Source organism: Podarcis tiliguerta (genome assembly GCF_965153285.1).
Source record: "Podarcis tiliguerta genome assembly, chromosome: 9".
NCBI classification, from domain to species: domain Eukaryota; kingdom Metazoa; phylum Chordata; class Lepidosauria; order Squamata; family Lacertidae; genus Podarcis; species Podarcis tiliguerta.
In genome coordinates, this window is record NC_139542.1 from 28161188 (window position 1) to 28181071 (window position 19884).

General features: G+C 38.6%; 1 protein-coding gene across 1 annotated transcript in view; it reads right to left on the reverse strand.

Moving 5' to 3' along the window:
• Positions 1 to 407: 407 nt before the first annotated feature.
• The window catches only part of NDNF (neuron derived neurotrophic factor), a 32750-nt gene continuing 13273 nt past the window's right edge, over positions 408 to 19884 (reverse strand). The window contains 3 exon segments of the mRNA XM_083457363.1: positions 408 to 2947; positions 3498 to 3622; positions 6231 to 6425. Coding sequence (XP_083313489.1) covers positions 1554 to 2947; positions 3498 to 3622; positions 6231 to 6425 — 1714 coding nt within the window. The 3' untranslated portion in view covers positions 408 to 1553.

The window sequence follows — 19884 nt, forward strand, 5'->3', positions numbered from 1 at the left end:
TGGTATGACTGAAATCTAATTCACGAGTAAACACTTGAAGGTTTACAGCCTCCAAATTTGTATCTAATTTTAACTTAAATATTTCATCACTAAGATATATATAACACATAATAGCTCAAAACTCTATTACATTTACGGGAAACCTGCATATTTGAATCACAAAAGTTTGAATTAAGGTAAAGTTGTCTAATTTACAAAACACACACAAAATACTCAGAAGTGCAACTTATTGAATCCAGACAATTTTTCTGCCATGTAAATACTCCTAGGCTTCAGTCTGCAATCCTATATTCACTTACCTGGGAGTAAGTCCCAATGAGACTTAATTCTAAGTCATTTATTCTAAAATGTTTCAAAAAACCGATGTTGGAACTATTTTTTAGAAAAATAAATGAAACCAAAAAGGGTTATGTTCCACAAACATGTTAATTTTAATCAAACTGATTTCTGTGGAAATGCAAAAAATAAAACAGTTATAAAATGCATTTTTGCCTAGCCTTCACTTGTGTATTGCATCTACAAATTGACCTTCAGAGTATAAGCCACTAGGTACAATCCAAAATTGAAAATAAAAAGACATAAATTGAATTGTGTTCAATCAAAATTGAATTGATTATATACTCTGGATTTTGCCCAGTGTATGAGGGCAAGTAATTGTTGTGTTATTGTTATAAGTTAAAGAAGAAAGGAATCTACCAACCCCAAACACTTTAAGCATTACTAGATTATTTTACTCCTAATACTTATACAAAATGATTGATCCTATTATTTGTAAAAGCCTCCATTTGTAAAAGCTTCCATTTTCAGGATGCTAGTAGTTGAAATAGATTTTCAGATATAAAAGTTTTACAAATTTATTAATTAATGATGCTCAAAATGCATTGGAATGGATGAGAAGGAACATATAATCTAATATTTAAATTTTATGTACAGGAATATAATGTCTGACAATTTTGTACATGAAATACATACAGTATTTAAACATTTAAAATTTACGAGATAGGAATTTACATTAGCAATAAAACTGACTTCTGCGTAGTCCAGTTAATACTTAGTTTAGATCTGTGTTTTAAGAGGGGGAAGATATTTTAATAGTTTACAATCATGGAAACATAGACATTTCAAACAAGACTTTATAAAATAATTTACATGACCCTATAGCCTACTAAGAGATAGAGGTTGTGTGGGAGTTTTCTTTCTGTGTCTGTGCATAAGAATAAGGTAACTGAATGACTTTTCTTAGCCTTTGAAGTAATAAAATAATTTAGAAGCACTTCATGCAATATGGAAGCGAAAAAGGCAGTTCCTTCAATATTTCCTGCTACTTTCGTTATCTACTGAGCACTGAACTTGGACCACCAGACGCATGATAATGCAACTGTCCAATACCAATGAAGAGCACCAGCCTCAGCCCCTTCATTTGCTCTTGTAAACATAAATATAGATGTTAATATCTTCTCTATATAGTACCAATACAGTTCACAACTCCTCTGCTGTGTAAGTAGTCAGTCCATATGCTTAATGTTCTGCTGATTTCAACATGAGAAGTGCCACTAACAGAATTTCCTTGTTTTCACAATTTTACTTTGATACTTGACAGAGTGCCCTCCATGTCCTATGACATAAACATCCAGAAGGTAGGACTTGCCAGGCTGTAGACCTTTAATTGTCTCTGTGGTAACTGCTTTTTGTAAGTTTTGGCTGTGGAAATATTTGCAGAGGACTTTTTCGGATTTCTTCCTCAAGTCTGGCCCCAGGCACTGATTTTGTTCTCTTTTCTTTTGTTCCTCATTATAGTTGTCATCCACTTCCTTTCTGTATATGCAAAATTTGTTCCTTTCCTGTGTACCTAGCCATGCAACTGTGACTGAAGAACACGTGCGGAGTTTATCAAAGGCTTTAATTCGTGTGTCCTCAGGAAGAGATGGAAATGACTGTTTATTAGGCCTTGTAGTAGCCAAAATCTTCAGCATGGAAGCACCTCTTTTATTTCCTTTCAGTCGAATGAGGTATTTAGCTTTTGGCTTTCCTCTAAGTTGGAACTGACGGACGCCTTCAACATTTTGAGACAACAGAAGCTTACCATCTCTTCTGACTTGGATCTGTACGGCATCGAGGCATGAATGGACAAAAAATGTAACCTTTTGGTGTGATGAAACAGGAGCAAACCGCAAAAATTTAGAGCCTTTTCTCTTGACAAACACGTCTGTAACTTTCCCATCTTTGAGATCAACTGTTTTCTGCTTAGCCTCTTCTTTGGTTCTTTCGAAAGTGCCAACATAGGCAGTACTCATATTGGTGTTGACATTCACGGCAAATATGTCAAAGTAGTACTGTGTATCAGGTTTCAGGTCAGACACAGTAAAGATGTTCTTGTTCCCAATGCATATCTTTTCAAGGTCAACTCTAGGCTTTGAATAGACCTGTCGCCCAAACTTTGATGATGACTTTAAGAAGCTGCGCTCTTTCCCAGAATTACTGTTGGATGAAAACCCAAAATGGGCAAAGTCAAAGGGGCTGAAGTCCAAACCAGGTTTGGGAGCTCTCATAAAGGCATCATCAGCACTTTGCTTAGCTTCAACAGCACAGAGACTTTTGAAATTGTGCTCTTTATTAATGACCACACAATATTGCATAGGTTGTTTCAGTAACGAAGCTGTAGGGCTTGGTTTCCATGCCAAAGTGACAGTTGTGCGGCCAAGAGAAGTGACATCAACTCTTGGGTCATAAGGTAGTTCAGGATATGGTTGATCTGACTCTGGAGTTGTTGTGGCATACACTTTAAAGTGTGTGTCTTTCTCTGTTGACAGGAGTTCCAGCTGGTACAACCCAGAAGGTGAACTGGAGGACACAAAATACTCAACATCGTTTCCTCTGTAGGAGAACAGCTCTGTACCTTCTTCATTGAGAATCTGTTGTTTCTGCTGTTCAAGTGGCTCAGGTTCGCCTAGAAGACACACAAAGGGATTTTTTTAGGAAAGGTTTTCTCATAGGAAACAAATACATGTTTAAGTACCAAAATAAATGATTGCTTGGTGGAAACTTAATCACGAAACAATATGGTTTATGGTTTGCAATCCATTCAACTTTTGAATAAGTAACACTGAGATTTTATTACTATATTGCATTCATATATAGAAGAATAAATTACTATATTCTGCTGCTTTAGTAAGAAGATTTAAGGGCATTTAAGACTAAACTTTCCTTTATTGAAGCTTAGTTCTATGCTGGATTCATATTTAACCATCTCTCAATGTTCCCATCCCTGTTCTCTTTATAAACTGCATAATGTGTGTGAGAAAGAGAGTTAGAGAGGGAGTGTGATAATCTTAATGCATTATTTTGCTATTACAAGCCCTGTTCATATAAGCAACCATTCTATGTAGCATAGTCTAATTTATCAAACTAATTCTAACACACAGCTGGTCAGGATTCCTTTAAGACAGCCACACTGATTCATATCTGTCATAAAAAGCAGAATTTTATCTGAAATTTACCTGAGCCATCTCCACTGGACTCTTCTGGAAGCTCCTGCAAACTCAGCTTCCATTCCAAAGGAGCATCACAAGGTGTTACTGTAACTGCTAAGGGTGTGTTATCTTCTTCAACTACAAAAAAGAACCTAGGGAAAGATTAACAAACCCATTAAAATTTTCGCAGTACCTTCCAATCAAAATAAATGGATGTATATTTCACATCCTTTCATAAAGACAATCAATTAGCAAACCCTGGCATTTCATAGTTTCCTTAGGGCTTTTTTTTTAAAGTTAATGTGACATATCTGAGTGGGGTCACTGAGGTTTTGGATTGTGTTGTCAGCAGTATACTGATGACACGCAGCTCTGTTTCTCCTCTACATCTGCAGTTATGGCAGTGGATGTGCTGAACTGGTGTTCGGCCTCGATAATGGCCTGGATGAGAGTCAATAAACTGAAACTCCATCCATATAAGACTCAGCCACTGTTAGTGGGTGGTTCCCTAGACTGGATGAATGGGAGACTGCTGGTTCTTGAGGGGGTTATGTTCCCTCTAAAGGAGCAGGTACGTAGCTTGGGGGTGCTCCTGGACCCATTTCTGTTGCTTGAGGCCCAGGTGGCCTTGGTGGCGCCAAGCGCCTTCCGTCAGCTTCAGCTGGTGGCCCAACTATATCTGGACATGGATAGCCTAGCTTCTGTGGCCTATGCTCTGGTAACTTCTAGGTTAGATTACTGCAATGCTATACACGTGGGGCTGCCTCTGAAGATGGTTTAGAACCTTTAGCTGGTGCAAAATTTGACAGCCAGGTTGCTCACTGGGGCAAGCCAAGTTGAGTATATAACACTGATCCTGGCCCACCTGCACTGGCTGCCAATTAGTTTCCAGACCCAATTCAAAGCTGGTGCTGACCTATAAAGCCTTAGCTGGCCCAGGACCTCAATACCTTAATGACTGCCTCTCCCCAACAGAACCAACCTAGACCCTGCGCTTGTCACCCAAGGTCCTCCTTTGGGCCTAATTCTCAAGAAAAGGCTGTTTCTGTAATGGCTCCCCATCTGTGGAATGCCCAGTACTATCATTCCATGTCTTTAAAGGTAAAGGTAAAGGTACCCCTGCCCGTACGGGCCAGTCTTGACAGACTCTAGGGTTGTGTGCTCATCTCACTCTAGAGGCCGGGAGCCAGCGCTGTCCGCAGACACTTCCGGGTCACATGGCCAGCGTGACATCGCTGCTCTGGCGAGCCAGAGCCGCACACGGAAACGCTGTTTACCTTCCCGCTAGTAAGCGGTCCCTATTTATCTACTTGCACCCGAGAGTGCTTTCGAACTGCTAGGTTGACAGGCGCTGGGACCGAACGACGGGAGCGCACCCCGCCGCAGGGATTCAAACCGCTGACATTTCGACCGGCAAGCCCTAGGCGCTGAGGCTTTAACCCACAGCGCCACCCGCGTCCCTGTTCCATGTCTTTAGGCACCAGGAAAAAAACATTCCTCTTTACCCATGCCTTTTACCATTAAACAATGACCTTTTAAAAGTGGGGTGAATGTTATAAGGATTTTTTGTGTAATTGTTTTATTGTTGTTTTTTTAAAATGTGATGTAAATAATCTTTTTAATGTTGTACACTGGGTTATTTGGATAAAGCGCATTATATAAATTGAATAAATATGAATCAAGAAATACATATCTGGCCATACATCCATTTCTTTAGTAGGAATTCTCTAGCTATATACACATCATTATCATTTGACTGAGCAACTTGATATTTTCACATATCATAGTAAGCATTTATCAATATTTTGCTTTCTTCTGAAGACAACATTTCAGATTAGCAGAACCTAGTGGTATATTCATCAATAATATATTTTACTACCAAGCCAGGTTCGAAGTTGTTATATCCATTTACAAAGTCCTGAACAACTTAGATCCAGGGATTCCCTGAACCCATATATCCCAACATGATCACAGAGATCATCTGCAGGAGCATCACTGGTCATTCCCCAAGCTGGTGAGGCTCATTTGACATTTCGTGTCATCAGCCCAGTCCTATGGAATAATCTGCCAATAAAGATTCAGCAGGTGCCCTCTGTTTCAACTTTTAAGTACCTGCTGAAAACTTCTATTCTGCCAAGCCTGCACACAGGCAATTGAGAATATACTGTATATTTCCACAATGGTTAATTGATGCCTGCTTTTAACTTTCTATGTTTTATTGCATGTTTTATGTAGTATTGCTATGAACCACATCAATATTTTTCTCATTATGATATAGTGGTTTATAAATATTTAAATAGAAAGAAAGAAAGAAAGAAAGAAAGAAAGAAAGAAAGAAAGAAAGAAAGAAAGAAAGAAAGAAGGCCTGGAAAGAAAAGGTCATTTCAGCCAGGAATATTGGATAGAAACATTTGTTTAAAAAGATATTTTCCTTCAAAACTCAACACTTACTCTTGGGAATCTGATTACATCTTTTGCTAGTCATTGAAATATTTGTACTTAAGCGTGGTACCTTAATAGCGCCAATGTCCTTTACAATAATATTAAAACGAGATATTGCTCATACTGTGACTGTTTTAAAACATATGATGTCTTTCTCCACATTATTCTTTTGAAATTTAAGCACACTTTCATTTCTAAGTAGAGAACTAATATTTCTATTATTCATGCATAAACCCAAATTAAATTTAATTACAAATCCATATAGCAGCTCCACCTGTAACTTCTGTCTCTCTCTGAAAATATCATTAACCCAAATACCTTTTGGGTGTTTCTCTGAAGAGATAGCTGCTGATTTCAGCTCCATCTGGGAGAACTGACGTATCGTGGAAAAATGTTTTGTCCTGGATCTGCATCTGAAAAAGCTCTTCATCTCTAGTTGGCAGCTTCTGTGTCCAGGAGCTAAATGGTAGCAGCAGCAGAAGGTAGGACATGGAGCAGTGCAGCAAGAGCATCCTAAAGCAAAATGAAAGGGATGCATTGTAAATGACAGGGCAAGTAAATATAGTTGTTGCTGTAAAAAAAAGGGGGGGAGGTGTTATCTCTTATGCCATAATTCAATTATGTTCGGTATTTGTCTAAGTGATCCATCAAGTCAATAGTCTTTACTTGAAACTCATGTTGTTGTTGCCGTATGATTGAATGAATAAAGCATTTTAAAATTTCCTGCTAGTGGTTTTCCCAACTGAGACATCTAAGGTTTAGGGTCTAAAGAAAAGGGCTATAGAGGGGAGTGCTTTGCCAGCGCCACCCGTTCCCACTGACAAGTTTCAGTTACTTTCTCCTGCCAGCCAGTTTTTAAGCAGAGCTGTTCAGAAGAATGGAAAGACAAACTCATTTACAGACATGTTCAACAATATTACAGAAGATCAGGAGACGGCTAGTCTGTTGTCTATTGAGTCTTGTAATTAAATTCTATAGGAAGCCAAGAGAGAGAGAGAGAACATGTAGCTTAATTTGTACTTCATTTGCTTTGATACTATAAAAGAAGGAGTGGTTTACAACATTCTGGTACTCTACAGTGTGTCCTCATTACAAAGTCTTTTTCCTTTAATCGTATTTCACAAAGTGTGTATTTTTCTTTCCTCAGTCAGTGAATTATTCTGTATAGAACAATGATCACCGCAGGACTAGGAGCAGCAGTGTAATGTAATCTATTTTTGCTTTCTTTCAGCTATATAAACACTCATCTCTTTCTCAGAGTATCAGAAGTATCTTCTTTCCCAAGATCAGGGTTGTATGTGGTAGACATTAGGGAGCTGATTTGCCATTGGTGCTAATAATGGAGGACCAACCCCGCCATGTCTCATCTAACAGAATTCCAGTAGAATCCCCTTATTCAATTGGACTTTCTCTGAAGTAGGAAGGATTGCTGCCTCAGACATCTGTTCACAGATAATCAGCATACTGTTTATAAGCCCAAAATAGGTTCAAGGTGTCTGAAGGATTGCTTGTTTACAGATCAGTGAATGCCTACCTATCAAGATACTTTGAGGAGGCTGTGCTCTATTTCCCACTATTAACTGAAAATAGGCTGGTGGGTACACAGGACAGTGGCTTCTGAGTTGTGTTACTTACATGTAGATCCAGTGTGGTGTAGTGGTTCAAGTGTTGGAATAGGACCTGGGAGGCCAGAGTTCAAATCTCCTCTCAGCCATGAAGTCCACTGGGTGACCTTTGGCCAGCGGCTATCTCTCAGTTTAACCTACCACACAGGGATGTTGTGATGCAGAGGGGGAGAATATGTATGCCACTTTCAGCTCCTTGGAGGAAAAGTGGGATATACTGTACAGTATATGCAATAATAAATTAAATGAAATCCTGATACAGTAACAGCAACACAGTTGAAAATAAAGAACTAAAGGAAATTTGAGCATAGAGATCACAAGTCAAAATATTTGATAATTTGATTTACAAAACTCATTGAAATATGTTTTAAGTATCATTTAGGATAAATTATGACTAAAACAAGATACTTTGTTCATTAACTTTTCAGTCAGAATTTGTCTATGAATTAATCAGAACTATAGCAAATTCTCTGGTGTTCTGAATGCTTATGATGATAGTGTCCTTTTAATGACTCACTATAAGATCTTAATAATGGATATTCTGAGTCCTGGATTCCAGTGCAATTTTGTTTTAAAAATAAAGGTTACTGTATAGGGTTCTCCAGATTAAACTTTGTTTCTCAATTTTGTTTTTTAACCAGATCACCCACTTTATAGGCAGACTTTTGGATCAAATTAACAACTATAAATTAAGTAGGTAGGATCTTGTTTTAATTTACTATAGCTAATTATCAGGTTATTCCTTCAGACAATAATAGCATAAGTCTTATATTAGGTTCCAGTCTTGCCTGCTTATTTAGGCATAACACATAAGAAGTCACTTGGGATTTTGTAGAGTAAGTAAGCATACGCCATAGACTGTTTATTAGGTTCTTCACTTTCTCTCACTAACATTACACATGTAAACCTGTGTATTAGTGAGTAGCCATCAGACAGAACACATTTTAAGAGTTTCCACTTTAAAGCATTACCCCCCTTTTTTGTTGATCCCTAATTCAAAATTGCTCACTCCAATACAAAAATATTCATTTTTTCATTCTAAAGTCCAGTCCACTGTTGTTACAAAATTCTTTCATGCTGAATTCCTTTAATTTATTTTTACAGCCCTTAATAACTTCCTGGCATGTGCATTCCACCAAACTTCTTAAAAGATAGTTCCTGGCTTGCAAGAAAACCAAGCTCTGAAACTTAGCCCCTGGTGTGAGAATTGGCATTGTAAAAAAATCATTGTAAAAAAATTGGTGGGACAGGTTTGGCCTTTTGTTTTAATTCCAATTAATCTCAGCTCTTCTTTCTTTTTAAAGCTAACGCTTAGCCCTGAAAGTTGGAAGACAACTAGGAAAAAATTACCGTATAGTCTGCTTTTTGTTGTTTCTGCCTAAGCTGAAAACAAGCATGATGTTTCGATCCTTGATCGAAACTCCCATGCGTGTCTGTGAAGGTTTAAAGCAGCTGTGGTTGTGATGGTGGTTAGGGCTCAGTAATCAAATTATTTTATGCAAATGTATTTAATTAAAACATTTATACCATTCTTCTTCCACACTCACTACACTGCAGTTCACAAGATTTAAAAGCAATACAACCACATACACTTAAAACCAGATATAAAATATGAGACCAAGTGGGAGAAACAGTAGAGGATTGTGAACAAAATCCACAGCTACCATGTCCCCTTCTTTTAGTCACATTATGGGGCCCTCAACAGCCTTCTAAATATATATATATATATATATTCAGTGGATTCTCCAAAAAAGTAAGGGGCCTGGTACTCTTGGGACCCTGTAATTCAACATCATCAGGGAGAGAAGAGAGGTAGTGACACAAATGCTCATTCATGTAACACCAAACCATATTTTAGTGTTAAAGTACAGACTGGGAGACATACACAGCCTTTGTCTCCTCCAGAATGGGGATGCTAGAATAACAAAACCATTACAGGGAATAAAATTCCCCTCTTGTACCAAGAAAGCAAAGGTAAAAGTAAAAGGTAAAGGACCCAATGTGGTAGCATACTGCAGCTTTGTTTTTGCTTTTCCTTCTATATGTGCCAAGATTTGTATTTATTATTTTGGTGGATACACGCTCTTACCTTGGCTGCCACCTTGCATTGGTATCCAGTAAAGATGTGAGGTCTCCTTGACCATGCTCAGTAGTGAGACTTAGGCACTGGGAAGAACCTTATGAAAATAAGAGCTCTTCGACAGTTGACCAGACTTCCATGAGCAGTGGTGGAGGTTTTTAAGCAGAGGTTGGGTAGCCATCTGCCAAGTATGATCCAACTGAGATTTCTGCATTGCAGGGGATTGGATTAGATGACCCCTGAGAACCCTTCCAAGGCTACAATTCTATGATTCCATGATTCTGTAATCCTAGCAGCTTTAAAGTGAATTTATTTTGCTGTGGTTCTGGCAACCATATCTGTTGACAGGTAGCAATATCCTGATTCAAGAGCACCAGTCACAAACTGATGACAGTGCCTCGTTCTCATTCTTGTACATATAATGATGATATCCTCACAGATATCCTCATCTGCCCCAGCTGCCAGTTGCCTACAAGATTTCAGTGTGGTCTATGCTAGGAACAAAGAGAGCTGCTTATACTGACTCAGACCACTGGTCCATCTATGTCAGAATCCTCTGCACCTACTACCAGCAGCTGGCCATGATTTAAGGACCAGGGCCTCTTCTAGCCCTACCTGGAGATGCCAGGGACTAAACCTGGGATGTTCTGCATACAAATCAGAATCGCTAAATAACATTTTACTCTCTTCTAGATGTTCAGCTTGTTTCATCATTAGAAATTTTAAATCTGCAGGGGGAGTAAAGAATTTGTTGGAACCTCACCACTGACTTGAAAGACTTGCACATTGTTGATCCTGACTAAGTGAGAGCCAAAACAAACAGTCCAAAGTGAAAGAACAAACATCTATCTTATTTTTTTTAGGATTACAAAAGTGCCCTCTGGGTTCATATTCACTTTGTGTGGTATAAGAAAGTTATAAGTAGGAAGTTAGCCACTATTTTCTGTGAATGGTTGCTGTGGGTTTATGTTTTCTATGTAGCTATGCTTAGTAGCATGCAAAACATAAATGCAATGCATTACTTCTAGGCTTGCAATAGCAACTGTTGCTTATAAATCACCATCAGCAATCCAAAATTAGGAGCAAGCATGTTTGACTATAGCAGAAAAGACAATGATGCCATACCAGCAATCTTGGGTTTCTTGAATTATTGTATTTATAATACAGTGGTACTTCAGGTTACATATGCTTCAGGTTACAGACTCCACTAACCCAGAAATATTACCTCGGGTTAAGAACTTTGCTTCAGGATGAGAACAGAAATCGTGCAGCAACGGCGCAGCGGCAGCAGGAGGCCCCATTAGCTAAAGTGGTGCTTCAGGTTAAGAACAGTTTCAGGTTAAGAACAGACCTCCAGAACGAATTAAGTTCTTAACCCAAGGTACCACTGTATATCCAAGCTGCATTTTAGGGTAAACATGCTCACAAGGCAACTTCTGTACAATATTAAAATACATGAAATCAAATAACAGCAATACAAGAATCATCATACCAAGGCAGGAGATAAAAGCCTAATATTAATACCAGAATAACACAGTTTAAAACCAACAAAGCCTTAAAGACCTTATAGGTAAAGGTAAAGGTACCCCTGCCCGTACGGGCCAGTCTTGACAGACTCTAGGGTTGTGCGCCCATCTCACTCAAGAGGCCGGGGGCCAGCGCTGTCCGAAGACACTTCCGGGTCGCGTGGCCAGCGTGACATCGCTGCTCTGGCGAGCCAGAGCCGCACACGGAAACGCCGTTTACCTTCCCGCTAGTAAGCGGTCCCTATTTATCTACTTGCACCCGAGAGTGCTTTCGAACTGCTAGGTTGGCAGGTGCTGGGGCCGAACAACGGGAGCGCACCCCGCCGCAGGGATTCGAACCGCCGACCTTTTGATCCGCAAGCCCTAGGCGCTGAGGCTTTAACCCACAGTGCCACCCGCATCCCAAAGACCTTATAGCTGGTGATAATTACAGCATCTTTAAGCCATGTATTAATGAAGCCAGGTTTCATAACTGAGTACCAGAAAAGACAACTCTGAAGCCTAATGTTTTTGAGATGTGTGTAAAGCAAGTATGGTCATTTGGTAGTAAACTGATGAGTGATGATCACTAGTACATATTTTTAAAATGTGCAGCTGAAAATATCCAGTGTTTTCTTTTATAGCATCTATTTGCTGAAAACACAGTTTTAGTACTTTATACTTCAAACATTGTCCACAAAGCATTCCCAGTTATATATTAGTAGGTGGAAGCAGTAAAGCAACAACTTCTTGCACTATATTTTCACAAAACACAAATCCACTACTTTTTAAAGCTAACAGTTGCATCAGCCATTTTGTTCCTGAAGGAATCACGATACACACCACCTTCCAAAATTCCGTAAGAAGCAGTCACCAGTGGATATGTTGCAATCCAAACCTAAGGAAACAATTCACTTTTATTTTCTGTCAATTTTTAGGTCCCTGAGACCTGTAAAAGATCTACTACAATAGCAGCAAAAGGTCTGGATTTACTTGAAGCAAATACATCTGGAATAAATAAAACTAAATGTTTAATTACAGAGAGTTGAAAGTGCATGATTGTAATTTAGTGAGGTTAATTTCAAAGAATGGCCTGCCACAGGCATTTGTATGTTGTATTTCTATAACTGGGTGGAGGGGTGTGTGCAATTTTGTATCCCTCAAATCTTATTTTTAAAATCAAAAGCACTGACTTTTATTTGAGTTAGTCAGTCCCCCATTTGATAATAAATCTGCAGGATACTATTTAACTTTTGACTGTAGCCTTGGAGAAATCAAAGGGGATCATGTGAAGGTGGCAAATAATTGTTCAGACTAGACTTTAGGGACTAGGTCTTATTCCACTAAGGTCTTATTCCACTAAGCAACCTCTGGCTTGACAGTCTTAAACTTAATGACTTTATCTGTACAGATGCAAACTTAGACATCATTACTATAATTTAAATGAAATACAGTTCATTTCACCATAGAGGACAAGAGTGTCACTTGTGTGTCTACTTAGTCTGCTGTTCAGGTACTCGCTGTTGATGGACAAAGTAAGGTGATTAAGGCTAATCTGAGATTAAGCCCCATTAACGTCAGTGGGACTTACTTCTTATTACATATGCATAGGATTTCTTCATAAATTTGATTTAATTTTGTGTATATATTAGAACACAGGGAGGAGAGAAAAAAATTGACTTTTGAAAAAAGTTTGACCATGTGTATAAATTATTATTACATCAAACAATGCAGTATAAATTTCTCTTTGCCCAGAACACACCTGGGACTTCTGACACCTCACCCAGCCCAGATGTGAAACATCCTTATATGTGGTAGTTGTCTTTTTTTATTAACCAAAAAAAGTATATAATGTCTGCCCTTCCATTTGCCGCTTGTATCCTACAGAGGTGTTTGGCATGCCAACTCAACTTGGTCTTCCAAAGCAGTTCTAGGTCTGCACTGGAAACATGTTGTGAGCATAAGTGCGGCATTACACACACACTAACAGCAAGCAACTAGCTCAATTTTAAAGAGAGTTAAATTCATCATTGTGCCAAAGGAAAAAAGGATTTTAAAAGTTCAGGACTTCAGTTGACTTCAGTGCCATGTAAGCAATAAAAATGTTCTACAGCTAGATGGTGAACCTGTGGCCTCCAGATGTTGCTGAACTTCCAATCAGAACATCCCTGATGACTGGCCATGGTGTTCCAACATCTGGAGGGCCACAGGTTAGCCTGCCTATAGTACAGTCCCATACACTGTGCTTTGTACAACTTAACCTCCATTTACCCTACACTTTATTTGGTTGTTTATTCCCAACCTTGTTCCTCAGTGGGGTCAGGGGCAATAACAAAGCTGGAGCCAAAAGTACACATGATTTTAAATTTGAAACTAAATGTTGACAGCCAGCCTCTTATGTTGAATCAAAAGTAAAACCAGAAAATTAATTATTCAAGCCTGTTTCTGATTTTATGTTGTGTTATTTTTATGGGATTGCTTTGTTTTTAATTGTAAGCTGCCTTGAATGAAGCTAACATATTGGAGAGGCAAGGTATAAACTTTTGAACTAAATAAATCAGAACGTTGGTTCTGCAGGCCAGCACTACTGCGCTGATAAACTCTAAATTGCTCATTAGTTCTTTTCACTGAAATCCAACTTGTTTCAAATTTATTCATGTATTTATTAACTAAATGTATATAGCCAACCCACAATATATCGTAAGTGGCCTGCAAAACATATATAAAAATTAAAATATGACAGAAAATGATTGATATCATTTGACATTAAAAACACAACTGAAACACATTTTTTAACCTAAGAGGACCATATCCTCTTAAATAACACATGTTATTTAAAAGGCCTGGATAAACAAAGAAATCTTCACTTAGTACTGAAAAGGCCAGAAAGATGGTGTCAGGTGAACCTCCTTTAGAAGGATGCTCCATAACTGGGGCCCTGTCTCCAGTGGTTGCCCCATACCCCTCAACTGTTCCACTTTGAGTGGGGCATCCTAGAATTACAGAAGCCATCCTGACTTGCGATTGCATCCCAGGCACAGCCCCCAAAGACACCAGTTTTGGGGGTCATGCTCTCAAGCGAGTTACCTGGCTTCCATGAGACTGCAGCCCCCAAAAGACACACGTCCCAATTTTCCTCTGCAGCATGTTGGAGGGTATGTTACCCATCTCATGTTGTTGGGCAAGGGCATTTGGAGCAAGGATTCAGACCAGCTCCAGGTAGGGTGCAATGAAGAGTACGGTATCAGTGCAGAGCTCAGGGATGTATCCAACTAAGTTCCTTCAGAGTAGACCCATTGAAATTAATATATCTTAGTCATGCTCATTTGTTTCAGTGGGTCTGCTCTGAGTAGGGCTAGCAATGAATATAATGCAATTTCCTCCTTCCCCCCCAATAAATAAATTTCTAGATTGACATATTATAAATGTGGGTGGGTGTATATTTATGTGCTACATTGTGCAATAAAATAACTGAAATTTAAGGAGTAACAATGGATCCTTTGACAATTTTAGAATCTTAATATGCTCAAATACAGTATGGGACTTATTTTACAGTTTATTTCAGAACGTGTTTTCTCCTTTTGTTGAACATATTATTGCAACAACGGAAATCACATCAGCATTTCAAAGAAATATTGTAAAATAAAATACCTTAACAATTGGATTTATTTTTCTAATCCATCCATAAGTAATACCATGGGGACCTGTGCTATAGCTACTAAGAAGTTTTGTTAAGACCACTTCTGGGAACACTCAGTTTAGTTATACTGAAGAAGCCAAAGGTCAAAGAAAACACCATCTGATCATCTTGAAAAGGAATAGTTAGGTTCTGAAAGGCTTTCCCCCTTTTCCTTTGATGGCAATGTGTGTTGTGTTTTCAGTTTTAGCACTATATTGGAGCACCCCATTTACCTCACTAGCCAGGTGGCACAGGTGCATTTTATCTCGAAGTAGATTTAACAGCCAGTCTTTTTATTTAAATTTAGATTTGTCTCATTCATTTAATAAGTGGTGTGTGTGCCTCTGGATGATCCAATTTCAAGAGCAGAGCGGGGATATGGGTAATGATTTCTAAACCCTCCCTTGCCAACCACTCAATTCCCTGAAGCCACTCTTCACAAGTCTTGTCCCATCAGAATAACTTCCAGGATTGGGCCTCTCTTGAAGGAAAAGTGAATGACATGAGGTACTCTGGGGAAGTGATATGTGAGTTGGGGAAGGGATCCAATACCTCTCACCCTTTCCATCTCCTCTCTTCTACATGACCGTGTAGTTTAAGCATGCAGAGCTGCCACCATCTAGGTTTGATCCTATCTTAAATGACACAGATTCAGCATTATTTTCATGTTAGAAGCACTTAAAAGAATTTACAATTTAAATATGAACAAGAAACACATTGTGGCTAAAGCTATACTTTTTGGTCTTTCCAGTTACCTTGATTACCACCAGCCTCTTATCTTCCTTCAACTGATCTGTTTACACAATCAATTCTGTAAACAAACTGAGTTTGTTTACCCAATTAAAGGGGTTAATCAAAGGCTGAAGTAAGATGGAAATGAGCCCTTGGATAAGCAACTACAAAGGCCCTGAAAAAGTAACAGTGGTTGGTTTTTTTAGCTGCCTACTTGTGTGTAGGTACTGCATCAGAATGCAAGGATGGATCTGGGGCACAATTTTTAAAAAAATAAAAAATGGCTGAAATAGGCAGAGGGAAAAACAACAACTAAATACGTAATATCTCAGTGATTGCCTGCTAGCATATGATCAGGAACTCAACTATGGATGTTTTGCTGCTAAATTCTAGCACATTTTAAAAGAGTTCCTCTGTTTTCTATATATTTTCTCAAACATTTTATTTAATCTTTGAGAAATGAAGAAGAAGAAGAAGAAAGATTTCAAATTTTCTCCTTCATGGTTCCTACTAATAAAAGGAGTTTCAACATAACTCACTTAAAATCTCATTTTCCCTTGAGTTCCCTTTAGGTTACAGATAGACAAATCTTACAGCTTCCATTTTTGTCCTCCAGAAAGGAAAGCACATGTGAAAAAGTTTCATAAATACAAAAAATTAAAAGTAGATTTTGCAGAAAAGATATGTGAACAGAATACTAAATTCCTGCCAGCTACTATTCATTGATTTTCTCTGAAAGTTCCTATAGGATTTCATTACAAAATATTTTTCCCCCATAGGAGTAATGTAAGATCATGCATCAATTTCCCTATCTGCACACAGCTGGAGACCGAGAAAGAACTTCCCTGCTGAGTACCTAATAAAATGATCAAATACCATAATGTATCCTGTTATAATATACCAATAACCACTCCCTATGTTTTGAATGTATTTTACACTATTGTAATTAATTACAAAAAAAATCTGTTGTTTGGAACAGAAAAAAGCTACATTTCTTTCTACACAGCAATTTAACTAAAATTTTAGAACAAATAAAACTAGAAGTGATTAAATTGTATTTAAATGGACACATATAAAACACCAAGAAAACATAATCAGCTACAGTACAGAAAGCCTACAAATAAAACAGCAAAAACATTCAACAGCATTAAAACCATAAAACAGCATTTGTCAGGCCAAGGTAAAGGTAAAGGACCCCTGACAGCTAAGTCCAATCGCAAACGACTCTGGGGTTGCGGCACTCATCTCGCTTTATGGGCCGAGGGAGCCAGCATTTGTCCACAGACAGCTTCTGGGTCATGTGGCCAGCATGTCTAAGCCGCTTCTGGCGAAACCAGAGCAGCGCATGGAAACGGTGTTTACTTTCCCGCCAGAGTGGTACCTCTTTATCTACTTGCATTTTGAAGTGCTTTCGAACTGCTAGGTTGGCAGGAAGAGGGACAGAGCAACGGGAGCTCACCCCATTGCGGGGATTCAAACCGCTGGCCTTCAGATCGGCAAGCCCTAGGCTCAGTGGTTTAGACCACAGCACCACCTGCGTCCAAAGCCTTGCTAAAAAGGAAAGTTTTAACCTGGTGGTTAAAGGTTGTTACTGAAGATGCCTTTATAGGTCTGTTTGGTGTAGTTGTTTCAATGCACAGGCAACAGCCCCCGCCCCCCCATTTACGTGCGTTTCCCACGTGTGTGACCATGCATACGCACATTGCGCTGAACACAGATGTGAATTTAAAAATTGCAAAAACGGCCCTAGAAGAGCCCAGGATGGGCAAAAGGTGCCAAAACAGCACCTAGCAATCCCAGGAGCCCTTGCCCTGATGGTTGAGGCTTGTGGAGAGTTGGATTTTGAGCAATGAGGTTTGGAGGGAATGATAATGGTGGAGTTTAGTAAATGTTGCTGGCTTTTTAAAGGGTTTTTCAAGAGATTCCATAGTTTTTGGGATGTTTACAGGATTATCCTATGGTGTTTCAAATCTACACAATTTCACATATGTGTGTGGTGCCTCGAAACATAACCTCCATGTAAATTTGCTATAGTTGCCTGTGCATTGAAAGTTGCCTGTACTTATTTAAAGTGAGTCACATTTATTTCAATGGAACTTGCTTCCAAGGAAATATGCTCTGAATTACAGAATCAATTAGCAACTACATTTCATATTCCAGGGTCAAAGGTCCGGAAGCAAACAATTCTCTAGACCTCACCAAACAAATATGCACATATCAGATCTGAGTTTCTCCTATCCCAAATCCAACCTCACCAAATCAATGTCAGAGGAATTCCTAAAAGACACATTCAAACAGGACTGGGGAAAATATTGTTACAGTGCAAGATTAAGAAGTGTGCTGGCTGTATTTAGTCTGTATGCTGGCTTACTCAATCAAGTGTGCTGCTTTTATTTATTATATTAGCTCTAACCAAGCATCTCAGATTTCCTTAAATTTCTTCACCCTTTCACATCTTTCCTCATGAGAGTCTTTCAATTACAACACAATTTCTGTATAGGCTAAGTAGGTGGCTTCTGCATGCAGTGTTTCAACTGCAGTTCTTTCAAGGTATGTTCCCTTCTGTTCATTTCTTGCCTGCTGTTTGATGTGATGCAAGTCTTCACCTATTTTTTTTAAAATAATTTTTTATACAGTACAGTTCCTCTAGTAAATATTTGAAAGGGACAGTACATCATAGCTGCCATTATCGCATGCAAAATAGGGGTGAAATCCTAACCCTGGGCTTGCTAGGATGGGTTAGATGTGGCAGATCTCTAGGTGAGTTGTAAGTTTTCCTTATAGAGGAGTTTTCCTGTTTTGTACATATGTGAAACTAGGCCCCCTTTTGCCCCAGTGCACATAATTTTCCATTAACATAGAATCATATTTGTCATTTTACTTCCCATTCACTCAGTTTGGAGAGATCCTTCTGGAGCTCTTCACAATCCCTTTTTGTTTTAATCACTCTGAACAATTTTGTATAGTCCACTAACATGGCTACTTCACTACTCACCCCTAACTCTAGAACATTTATGAAATAAATTGAGAAATACTGGTCCTTGGAGGACTCAATTTTTATACCCCTCAATTGGGAAAACGGCTTCCTGTTCCTTAATCCATAAAACCACCTGTCTAATCCATAAAACAAACTGCTAAACTTTACTGAGGGGCTTTCTCAAAAGATTTTTCCAAAGCTAAGTACACAATTATTATTATGTGCATTCGATCAAATGAAAGGTTTCAAAAGTTTAGAAGCAAGATGGAATTCTGGACAGGAAGCTGTAAGTGGCAACCATGTTACTGAGCTTTTTGATCTAATCTGAAGGCCCTTCTTTGGTGCTCCAGTTTGAGCCAGTCTAAACTTGTTTTGAACTAATCAGGGTATAATTTCACTTCACCTCCATCTTTCATTCTCTAGAACCAACCTAGCTATTAACTCTCTGAGATGTTATGGTTTCTAAACATTTCTTCTAATCATGTACAGAAAACAGTCTTATCTTGACCAAGAAATCATTTTTTGCAATGGTTTTTGTTTTTCAAAAATAATGTTTCTTGGCTATGCATAAAACGGTGTGATTAAGAGCTATCAAAATCAAATGATCAAAGGCTTTATACTTGCTTAGCTGCTTGTTCTCTGTTTATTTGTCCATTGTAGGGGAAAGGTTAGTCCTTTAGCTAGCTACTCGTGGAAAAAAAAAAGAGGGCATATAAACAGGCACATAGGTCAGCGTACCACAGATGAGTGACCATGACAACAATCTGGAAACCTTCAAATCCCCCAAACTTTTTAACGATGACTTTAAGAAAGAAGTACTAAAAGAAAACAATGTTTTGGCAGGGAGGGGGGTAATTAGTTCAAAGTTCAGGATCTTCATGCTTCTGGAGCTGTTGGGGGATTTGGAGGACATATGTAGAGACTAGGAGGTGGGAAGCCTGCTTGAGTTGCTTTCCTGTTCTTCATTATTATTTCCAGATTAAGTGGGGGTTGGAATGTACGTCAAGGGAATTCTATTTTTCAAAGGTAGAATATAGACTGAGTTGTGTTGGGGGCCCAATTATCTGCTTCTGAGAAGCATCACGAGGCTTAGCAAAGGTTTCTCAACCATCCTTAGATGAACATTACTCATAAACAGAAAGCACTATTACCGAAGGCATTGCACCAACAAGATGATAAAGAGGACACATATTTATTACTATTACTTTCCATGATTTTATCCAGAGGCCTTAAGCATGTCAATGGCATGTTTTCAGGTTTTTAAATATCATGCACTATATTATATGACCGATACCTTGCCAAGTAGGAATTATCTTTAGTCAAATGATTTTTCGGATTTACTTTAGAAATGTAATAAGAAAGGAATATGAGGAG